The 9849-nt window shown below is 45.7% G+C and overlaps 3 protein-coding genes and 1 long non-coding RNA gene across 9 annotated transcripts; 1 reads left to right on the top strand and 3 right to left on the bottom strand.

The window, feature by feature from the left end:
- Window positions 1-27: 27 nt before the first annotated feature.
- LOC136197267 (uncharacterized) lies at window positions 28-1067 on the bottom strand. The gene is made up of 4 exons (XR_010672497.1): window positions 907-1067; window positions 492-585; window positions 373-437; window positions 28-321 (listed from the first exon to the last, which is right to left on the bottom strand). It is a non-coding gene; the product is annotated as an uncharacterized lncRNA (long non-coding RNA).
- LOC136197264 (replication protein A 32 kDa subunit-A-like) lies at window positions 573-2045 on the top strand. The gene is made up of 10 exons (XM_065986995.1): window positions 573-650; window positions 701-723; window positions 785-859; window positions 918-1025; window positions 1104-1217; window positions 1272-1309; window positions 1355-1520; window positions 1565-1642; window positions 1691-1791; window positions 1848-2045. Exons 1-10 carry the CDS (start codon window positions 635-637, stop codon window positions 1927-1929), a joined length of 801 nt encoding a protein of 266 aa, XP_065843067.1. The 5' UTR covers window positions 573-634; the 3' UTR covers window positions 1930-2045.
- On the bottom strand, window positions 1850-6251 carry LOC136197253 (calponin homology domain-containing protein DDB_G0272472-like). Of its 5 annotated transcripts, XM_065986978.1 has the most exons (24): window positions 6208-6251; window positions 6073-6120; window positions 5907-6017; window positions 5614-5839; window positions 5518-5554; window positions 5409-5467; window positions 5310-5351; window positions 5134-5259; window positions 4920-5078; window positions 4810-4868; window positions 4691-4760; window positions 4535-4630; window positions 4296-4486; window positions 4196-4244; window positions 3979-4140; window positions 3811-3933; window positions 3667-3756; window positions 3324-3602; window positions 3178-3277; window positions 2800-3124; window positions 2652-2750; window positions 2549-2599; window positions 2428-2499; window positions 1850-2379 (listed from the first exon to the last, which is right to left on the bottom strand). In XM_065986978.1, exons 2-24 carry the CDS (start codon window positions 6108-6110, stop codon window positions 2052-2054), a joined length of 2892 nt encoding a protein of 963 aa, XP_065843050.1. In that variant the 5' UTR covers window positions 6111-6120; window positions 6208-6251; the 3' UTR covers window positions 1850-2051. The 5 variants fall into 5 exon arrangements, with proteins under 5 accessions (XP_065843050.1, XP_065843049.1, XP_065843051.1 ...); XM_065986977.1 differs by lacking the exon at window positions 6208-6251 and having other exon boundaries at window positions 6073-6197; XM_065986979.1 differs by lacking the exon at window positions 6208-6251 and having other exon boundaries at window positions 3178-3274; window positions 6073-6197.
- On the bottom strand, window positions 6096-9846 carry LOC136197254 (uncharacterized). 2 transcript variants are annotated; one of them, XM_065986983.1, is made up of 18 exons: window positions 9721-9846; window positions 9564-9665; window positions 9342-9513; window positions 9236-9287; window positions 9106-9184; window positions 8972-9054; window positions 8812-8917; window positions 8719-8763; window positions 8296-8672; window positions 8165-8247; window positions 8036-8121; window positions 7861-7990; window positions 6964-7034; window positions 6801-6912; window positions 6598-6752; window positions 6499-6543; window positions 6364-6437; window positions 6096-6312 (listed from the first exon to the last, which is right to left on the bottom strand). In XM_065986983.1, exons 1-18 carry the CDS (start codon window positions 9817-9819, stop codon window positions 6213-6215), a joined length of 1971 nt encoding a protein of 656 aa, XP_065843055.1. In that variant the 5' UTR covers window positions 9820-9846; the 3' UTR covers window positions 6096-6212. The 2 variants fall into 2 exon arrangements, 1 of the variants encoding a protein (XP_065843055.1); XR_010672495.1 differs by lacking the exons at window positions 6096-6312; window positions 6364-6437; window positions 6499-6543; window positions 6598-6752; window positions 6801-6912 and adding exons at window positions 7099-7171; window positions 7228-7806 and having other exon boundaries at window positions 7000-7034.
- Between the last annotated feature and the right edge of the window lie 3 nt (window positions 9847-9849).

Raw genomic sequence — 9849 nt, 5'->3', positions numbered from 1 at the left:
ACTGCGCCACACTCCAAACCCTCCCTCCCACCCCCTAGGTCGCGATCAATGTACATGTTCCGTCTGGCCCAGAGAGGGAACAGTGGCAAAACGTGCAATTCACTTGATGTATAGCGGCAAAGAGCTCTCCGCCCTTATGGGTATGCCTACTCCACATAGGGGCCCGTACTACGGTACAAACCTCCATCTTCTGCCTCGTCTGTAGTGCCAGGCCATGTTTGCTATGGCCAATCCTCCTTTCATCCACTTCCCATCCTCCATCCTTGCACGTCGACGTCACAAGCAGCTGGGCTTCTTTAATCACTGACACGTGACATAAACCTAACGAATCAAATTAATATTAAGAATACATAAATCAATACCGATTAGTACCTAATACGATGGTCGCGTGACGCGAATTGAAACGTGGGGGTGACGTCACGACAGCTGTTCTCCATCTATGAGAGATTAGACGATGTTACAACGATCGCATGCATTCGCGCTTGGCTTACGTTTCGTTGCGTCGCTCACTCGACGATCCAGCCTTGCGAGGCTTAGCCGGAGGGCTGAGCGCGTGAGAGAGCGCAAAAGACGTGGGTGAGGTCCCTAGTAGCGTACGCTCTCTACTTTTGGCGCCGAAAGAAGAAAAATACTAATGTGGGGACGAGGAGGTAAAATACGCTGCAGCGAAATGCGTCTAAACGCTCATTGTGTCCAACAGGATTCTCCGAATCAAACTTCGAGGTGACGCGACGGGACAGGGGCCCAGAAACAGGAAACGAACCCCCTTTCGCGCGATTCCTAGGGCGGAGGCGGCGGATTCCTGCACGACACTAGCGGCGGAGGACATGGATTCGGATCGCAGGCCCAGGATACGAAAGTAGGGCACGCAAACGCCTTTTTTCCCCGAAAGGGAGCCCCGATTACCTTTTTCTCAGCGTTCCGGCTCGCGAAGCCAGTCGATGATGTCTGTGACGGTTCATCAGCTCGTGAACGCCGACCAAGACGGCGACGGCTTCACGATAAACGGAAAAGAAGTGCATCAGGTTCGAATTGAGAAAAGAAGCACGTGATCCTAAGAGACGCGACGCGATTGGTAATTTAATCCGTGACGTTTACGTCAGGTGACTTTGATTGGACGAATCGTATCCGTCGAAGAATCTAGTACAAATATCATGTACAAAATTTGGGACAAGACAGCCGAACCGTTGAACATTCGCAAATGGATTGAAGTTGACGTAATTAATTAATTAATTATTCCGAAATTTTGATTGTGACGTCAACGTTTTTAGGACGGTTCTTTAGAGGGTGACAAGCGCTCTGAATGCCGGTATGATGACCTCTTTAATTAATTAATCAAATAATTAATAATTAGTGAGGGTGTCATGGTTCGAGTTACTGGGCATTTGAGATCGTTTCAAGGCCAAAGGAGCATGATAGCGTTTGGCATTGCCCCGGTGACCGATTTCAATGAAATTACGTATCACCTCATGGATGTCGTCTACACTCACTTGGCAATAACCAAGGGAGTGGGAGGACAAGTATATGAAAACATAGTATAAATTATTTTTAATTAATTAATTAGAGCAAATCCTTGGCAACCGGTTTGGTGAACACGGAAGCGTCCCATAGCCACATGGGACTCAGTTCCACACAGAACGAGGTTAGAAATCAATACGTATACGTTAATTAATAATCACATGACTATTAGATCTATGAGTGGATTTTGCATTGCCCCGAAGAGGCCGGAATTAGCATGGAAGAACTGAGTTCTAAAGCCAGAGCAAAGTCCCTGACTACCCATCAAGTTCGGTAAATACTACATATAATATATATGGACTGTCTATTGCTTGCTCTTTGTCTTTTAGTCAGGTGATCGAGTTTCTTAGCAACGAAGGTCACATATATTCTACAATTGATGACGATCACTTCAAGGCTACCGACGGTTAATTAATGAATACGTATAACTGAAGTAGACTCAGAGTCTTTGTTTCTCGTAAGGGGGGAGGGGCCCCCCCGGGGGGAGATTGTTCGAGTACAATAAATCAAACACGTTGCTTACTTTACGTACGTTAATTCGCCACGGAATTTCTCCTCGATTCAATCTTTTCTTCGTCCGTGATTGGTGGTCGTTCTTCCGGGACTCTTCTGCCGCTCGTCGAACTCAATGACGTTCTTGAGTGCCGCGATGACGGCGGCGGCTTTGCTGCACTGCTCGGTCTTGGCTTGGACAAACTCAATGATGACGTCACGCCGAGGCTGATTTTTTCGTCGTCGGCCAAATTCTTTTCCGGCGACTCCTCGACGTCGCTCTGGACAACGATGACGTCAGACTCTTCAGGAGAAGAACGATGTTCTTCGGCACGTTTAGTGACGATTTCTTCGTCTTTATTCGCTTCCCTACACAAAACCCTTATCAAACTATTCAAATAGCATTTGGGTGCTTACTCTTCTATTGGTTCAATTTCTTTTAGAGTAGACTCGTCGTCTTTTTTCAAAGGTGGTTCGTCTTCTTCGTCTCTAAAGTGAGCTAGAGTTTAGACGGAACGCTCCCAAGAACTCTAGTTACTTTTCTATCGGCGCCGTGTCAACCAAATGCCCTTCTTCTTTTTCTTCGTCTCTATAAAACATAAAGCCTCAGGCCCTGTACCGATTCTTTTGTGTCTACGCACTTTTCTTTCTCCTCCTGAAAGACTTCTTCCTTTTCTTCCTTTTCAGAAGTCGGAGCTTCGACAGCATCTCCATCATCAGTCTTCTGAATCTCCTCTTCCCTGAATAAGTATTTTAAATACAGTGTATGTCTAATATGATGCATCGTACTCTTCGGCCCGTTCCGAATCTCTCCCCCTCTCCGATTCCCTTCGACTGTGGTGTCTCCTCCGCCGACGTCGCCTCTCCTCATGATCCCCAGCCTCCGTTCTCTTCCTCCTCCGTCTCCTCCGCCTGCGCTCGGGACTGCGCGCCTTCTCGCCTCGACTCCGCGACAGCGAAACGTCAACGGGCCGATTATTCACCTCGGGCGTCGCAGGCGGCGGCAACGGCGACGAAGGTCTCTCCTCGACGCTCAGAGACGGATGAGCCGACGACGATTTGGCGGCAGCGGCGGCAACCAGTTCCACATCGCCCACACTCCCCGATAAAGTATCTAAAAAACAGACTTCATATCCCCATATATATATATCAGAATTATCTCATTACCTCGATCACTTGGAGCTTCTTGTATAGGAGGTAAGAGAGAACGTTGTTCTCTCACTGGCGATAGCGGAGTGGCGGGCTCGTCCACGGCTTCATTTTCCTGCTAAAGTTATTGTTATTATCGTTGCTAAAAGGTTCTGCTTTCTTACCACACTCACGTCACGTGCGCTCGGCGGATACATCGACACTTCGGACGTGAATTTATTGAACCAGAAGAGGCCCCCCGCTTTGGGACTGTCCAGTTCGACCCACGGATAAGGACTCGGGTCTGAATTCTGATAGATCAATTGAATCATCGTTCGAGCGAGAGGAAGAAATTCTTCGAAGGTCATATGACCATCCCTTGTATTTGCATTAAAAAAAGTGAAGAGATCGTCGGCCTGGGATTGACTGAAATAGGCGAGACCGACGTCAGGCGACTGCAGAAGCTAGAAAAAAAAACAACCAATAAATTGGTACAGGTTAAATAGTGAGCGTGGGTTTTTTCCTTACCTGGTAGAATTCATCTCGATCGATGTATCCGTCTTGGTTTAGATCACCAGACGTAAATATATCCATCATTGTATCAACAAAGAGATCGTCCTTTAGGAAGGCAGTGTCACCTAGAGTCCAAAAGAGAATTTCTACGACTCCTACCCGAATTTTGGGAGCCCATTCTGGCGGCACTGCAGCCGTGATTTGTCCAGAAGTTTTCTCGAAAAATACGTAGCTTTTGGATGAAGATAAATAGAGGGGAATCCACAACGTGTCGCCTTCAGTCTAAACAAAATATACAATATATGCAATCTATGTATAATTTCTGACTTTCTCGTTGTCGCCTCGTTTCTGATAGAGATCCACTAGCATGGCACGCAAACGGGGAAGTGAGGAAACGTAATCGATTGTCTCGCTCCCTTGTGGATTTGCCTCCAGTAATAGATCTCCGATTTCGTGTTCGTCCAATTCAAAGTTAAGCTCTTGGAGAACCTAATAGATAAGAATTTCAAGACGGGATATGATGATGTCAGAATCTTGATTTTACGTTGGTAAATTCTTGGTGAGACAGACGACCATCGTCATCAAGATCAGCCCTAGCAATGTCCCCCTATTTTATATCATTAACTATCGAATTTTTAGCCAACCTAGAAAAGGCTTCAAGGGCGATTTTCTGCAGCAAATCATTCGTCGGATCCGGTTGGAGAACTGTTTCTTTTTCTGCTGTCTCCACCACCGCCTCCTCTTCCGTTTCTTTCTTTGTCTCTTCTTCCTCGACTGCCTGCAATTCCTTTTCCAATTCGTCCAAATTCAGAGCCAAGTTCTCGACCTCCTTCGCCTTAAAAAAAATCAACTAAAACACCGAAGAACTAAAGAGCTCTAATACCTCTTGACGAACTTCCTCGACGATGACTTGTGGCTCCGTTTCCGCGCTCTCCTCCTCCTCCTCCTCCTCCTCCTCGCCTTCGCTTTCTGAGCACGGCTAAAAGAAAAAAAAAAAAAACAACTCCAATGTAAGCTCTCTCACTAGGCATGACTTTACGAGGACATAATCTTCGGCGCTTTTCGTTCTCCTCCTCCCTTTCCAGCCGAGATAATTCCGTACTTGGATTCTATGTATATGTTATAAACTCGCTGGAAGACTGAGGTTTATTTTGTTGCCTGTGCTCGAGGATTTCCGCCTCTCTGTGCCAAGCGGCGATCTCCGAACCATGAGGAACCTGAAGTGCAATTGGACTGCTGTGAACAATTGCTCTCTGAGACACTTATACCCCTTTGAATTTGCTGTCGTATTTCCTATTGAATTCCTCCTTTTCGAATTGCCTCGCCATTCGCTGCTTCCTCTCTTCCTCTAGTTTCATCGCGCGAATTCGCTCCATGCGCGCTCGTTTATCGGCGTCGCTTTGCAACGCTCTTCGATGCTGTAGATTCTATACCAAACAATTTATCATTATACTGAATCTATATAGCTATTCTTTGTCTTACTTCCTCTTTCCTATTTTTCTCCCTCGCCAATCGCGCGAGCCGCTCTTCGGCCAGTCGCCGTCGCTTTTCGGCTCTCTCAAGCCCCGTTTGAATTCGCACGGGAAGGCGGTTAGTCGACTTGGGAGTCTAAATAAATAAGTCCTTGATGAGTCACGTCATCACGTCGCCAAAATAACCGTCATTCTTTTCATGCGATCTCGCTCTTTCTCGTCCAATAGCTAAGGCAATGAAAACATAGAGATTATATAATTAATTAATGATCTTTAGAGACATACTCTTTCGATAATTTCTTTCCTTTCGAACATTTCGTGCGCTCTCACGTGTTCGCGAAATTCTACGTAGAAATTCTGCTGTTTGTATAAGAAAACTGACGTCATATCCTACCTCTTTCGGACCCGACAACTTTGAGCTCAGCAGTCACCTAGCAACCCAAACATCATTATTATTATTCCCAACGAAAAAAATCAAATCACATCTCACCAATCCCCTACTGATTAAATTTCGTCTCAAATTCCCATTCTTCATGTAGAGATGCCGCACGTGCGGATCATGAAGACTATCGTATTCAAAACTCGTCAACGGCCTATCGACTTTAGCCGACTCAAGTCGCGGCAATCCGAAACCGGCTCCCACTTTATCGAACGTCTCATCGAACGTCGGCGCATCGCGAAGAACGTAATCAGGAACGTCTTGTCGAGGACAACACCTCAAGAGAAAAGGAAAAAAAAGAGAGAAGGATTATATATTATGTAATCGTTTTTTCTTTGTCGTACAAATAGGACGTATAGTAAGCGGGCTCGGAGTGAGAGCGAGTGTGGGTTGATCTCGAACGCGGATTGGCTGTCCATGTTTTCGACGGGTCGACGAGTTTGGAGTGGGACGCTCTAGGGAGAAGGCGTTTAGGAGGAATTCAGGCTCTCGCGCGACGAGGAAATGTACGGTATTCGAGGTAGGGAGAAGCCCTCGGTTCGACTCATGTTTATTATCCTAGAAACGGTCTCGCGTGATCTTCGAATTGGAATCACGCGAGACGAATAGACAAAAGGGGCTAAGCCCCTTTAAAAAAATAAATACTTCTATTATTGCTCTGTTCCTAGTCCCATGTTTGTCAATAGGGTTAGTCGCGGATTTGTTATGAGTGCTTGATAGATGTGGGCCACTGTAATGAGGTGGGGAGTCCTACGTGAAGAGAGTCACTTTCTATGAGCTTAGACTAGATCTTTCACTTGCCTCTGCTCGTGATTTGACAGACATGCCTGCTCTATTGAGCTCGTCAAAACGTCTTCAATAAAACAGCGACACGCCTCAATAAAAAGGAGTCGTTTAATTAATTGGAAATGATTTTCCACCATAAATAAGTCTTACCGTTAAAATAACTTCCTCCACGCCAGAATCAATAAATATTCCAATCTGATATCAATAGGCATATTGACTATTGAAGTCTCTCCCCCCTTTAGCATTTACCTCTTTCAGTGACGTGTAAATCCAGCGGTTTAATGGACTCAATGACTCCACAGATGCCAGTGAACGTTGATCAGTAGACGAGGGTAAAACTCGTTCTTCCTCGCCCACTACATCGACTACGGGATACGAATCTTCGCCTCGCAAACGAGTCAATGCTAACAGAACGATCAGACCGAAAGAAATAGAAAAATCATTTTGTTTACCTGATTGCGATAAATTTTTTCGTAGCGCTTCGTCGACAGTCGAATGGCTACTAACACGTACAGCGTTTCGTATGATCCAACGGCTGGCACAGTCCTCATGCATGCCGTTGTACTGGAAGACGATGTAAACTCAAAATACCCAGGTACATCTGCTGAGTTTCACCTTAACTTCATCTCTAAAAAGTTGATATCCGCACACAGTACAAACGAGGAGTCCGTGACAAGAATCAGCAGCTAAAAAGATAGACAAGGGAAGAAGACTAGAACCACATATGCCCATGCATATATATATATATACAGGGTTCTGCCGAGAATTTTTTCAGTGTGAGAAGAAGGTCTGGAAAATTGTCCAAGACACTTTTATGAATCGTCTAAGGCAAAATTGTCTTGGACCATTTTCAAAACTGTCATGGACCATATTTAAAACCATTTTAAAAATTGTCTTGAACGTTCGAAAGGGAAGAAGGCAAAGGCATAGGGAGAAGGCAAAAGGCAAAAGGGAGAAGGCAAAAGGCAAAAGGGAGAAAGCAAAAGGCAAAAGGGAGAAGGCAAAAGGCAAAAGGGAGAAGGCAAAAGGCAAAGGGAGAAGGCAAAAGGCAAAAGGGAGAAGGCAAAAGGCAAAGGGAGAAGGCAAAAGGCAAAGGGAGAAGGCAAAAGGCAAAAGGGAGAAGGCAAAAGGCAAAGGGAGAAAGCAAAAGGCAAAAGGGAGAAGGCAAAAGGCAAAAGGGAGAAGGCAAAAGGCAAAGGGAGAAGGCAAAAGGCATAGGGAGAAGGCAAAAGGCAAAAGGGAGAAGGCAAAAGGCAAAAGGGAGAAAGCAAAAGGCAAAAGGGAGAAGGCAAAAGGCAAAGGGAGAAGGCAAAAGGCAAAGGGAGAAGGCAAAAGTCAAAGGGAGAAGGCAAAAGGCATAGGGAGAAGGCAAACGGCATAACGTTTTAGTAGTGTATGGGTCGGCGATAGGCGAGTGAGGGTCGGGGCTGACCCATGCCGACCCACGTGGGCAGAACCCTGATATATATGTATATATTCTCAAGATGTTTGGGACTTTTTTACTTGATTTACCTTCAGTATTGGGAGTGTGCCCATTCGTTCTGCACCATCGAAGTATCCGCCGAATCGACGGAAGTTTCTCTTGCGGTCGATGACGAAACGCGTTGGAGACAACTTGACGAAGAACCTTGGCTCGATTCCACTAGTAGCACATATATAAACATAATCTAAATCTTCGTCATTTTACCTCAGAAGCACGTCTCTTTCCCACGTGCCACGATTCGTATTCAGAAAGACTTTGAGCGGCGTACGGTTGACACTTCAAAGGATCGCCTAAGGAGAAATTCAGAACAAAAATGTGACCATGACTTGGTACCATTGTGAATTAGAGGAAAAGCGTGAATGCACGCTTTTAGACAAAGCTCAGGCGACGCAAACGGCTCAGCAACGGGTATAATCCTATGAGAGTATGTATTAGAGACCTGAGGTACTTCATACATAACTTACATTGTTCCAGGATCTCGACTTTGACGTGCGAAGAGCCGTGACGATACTCTTAAATTGATTCCAACGTCAAATCCCTGCTCACTCCTATTCTTATCCTCTTTCTCCCAAGGTATAAACGGAGCCAGCGAAACGACGTTTCCAGAGACGTAGCAATGATCGAAGAGAACTCTTGCAGCTGCTCGTTGAACGCCCAAAGGCACGTAGACTCTCAATCGCTTCTTATCATCTTTTTCTTCCTCCTCCTCCTTGACGTCATCTTCTTTATTTTCAATTAAACGTACTGATGATTGTTGCTGAACGATGGCGGCGGGGGAGTGCGTGGAAGCAGCTGATTGGTCGATTGAAAACTTAAGCGAATCGACCGTTATATCGACAACCTAGACAAGAAAATACATAGATAAATAATTTTGGATTCTTTCTCACCGTTTCAGCTCCTCGCGTTTGAAGGCCGGAGAACGTCTTGTCGAGCTAATTAAAATAGATTAATAATGTATTTTTTGTTGGTTTTATTTTTGCCTTGAGGTTGTGTATGACGTCGACGGTTTTTCCGTCGCGCAAGTGGAGTTGGACTCGTACGGGAAATTCGCCCCAGCCTCGTCTCGTCAAATGAAAAGGATCCTGACTAATAATAAATAATACAACATTGTCGCTTTTGTCATAGCAACCGCCCTTTTACCTGACTGTAACCAAATCATTCGGTTTATAGCTGGGATGAAGAAAGAAAACGACTCGATTGACAAAGTCCCTTACAGAAGGCTCCTATACCACCAAATTAAATAAATCAATAAATAAATATCATAGGAGACGAACCTCGGCGGTTCCACGCACATAAACCATCCATTTGTGCGTTGACTCGTCTCCCACGGCCCTGTCCTCAGGCGAAATGAATCTAAACTAAGAATTTACGTGGGCGTGGTTGACTATTCCAACAAAAACTCACTTCGACGTATTACCAATGATAACTCGCTTTCGAACGTACAGCTTCGATCCCACTATAAAAAATGAAAAAATTTTACTATTTATGACGTCAAAAATTTTTTTGTTGCCTTCTTTTGGGCGATTTGGTTCGATTTTTTGTTCTTGCGAGACTTTGGATCGTTTCGCTTCGCTTTGCGTCGATTCGGCGTCCGCGCGACGGCGAATCGGCGCCGTCGCGACGATCGTCTCGCTTTTTTCCGCGTGACGCTTTCGCAGGCGTGACGATGATCGCGGTTCGAACTAAAAAAACGAGAAATCGTACACGTGATCGTGAAAATCCCTTTTTCGACTTCGTCTCGACTGTGAACGATTGCCGTTGCGTTCGATACGTAGTAGTTCGCGACGAGGTTTCCTCGGAGGCGATCGAGAGTCGCGCGAATGGCGACAATTCGCTGAGATTTCGGTTAGAAAGGACCCCTCTTCTTTCGGCGCGCGTGTGCCGCTTACTCGATTTATTTCCAGTGCTTCGGCTTGCTTGCGGGAGATGTTGACGCCGAATTCACGTCGGATTATCCTTTGCATGGCTGAGGTGTCCATCGTCGTCATTTTTGCGCGCGTTTGCGCGTCCCATCACGC

This window comes from Oscarella lobularis, chromosome 17 (genome assembly GCF_947507565.1).
Source record: "Oscarella lobularis chromosome 17, ooOscLobu1.1, whole genome shotgun sequence".
NCBI lineage: Eukaryota > Metazoa > Porifera > Homoscleromorpha > Homosclerophorida > Oscarellidae > Oscarella > Oscarella lobularis.
The sequence above is the reverse complement of the archived record's forward strand: the minus strand, read 5'-3'. Positions and strand labels throughout refer to the sequence as shown.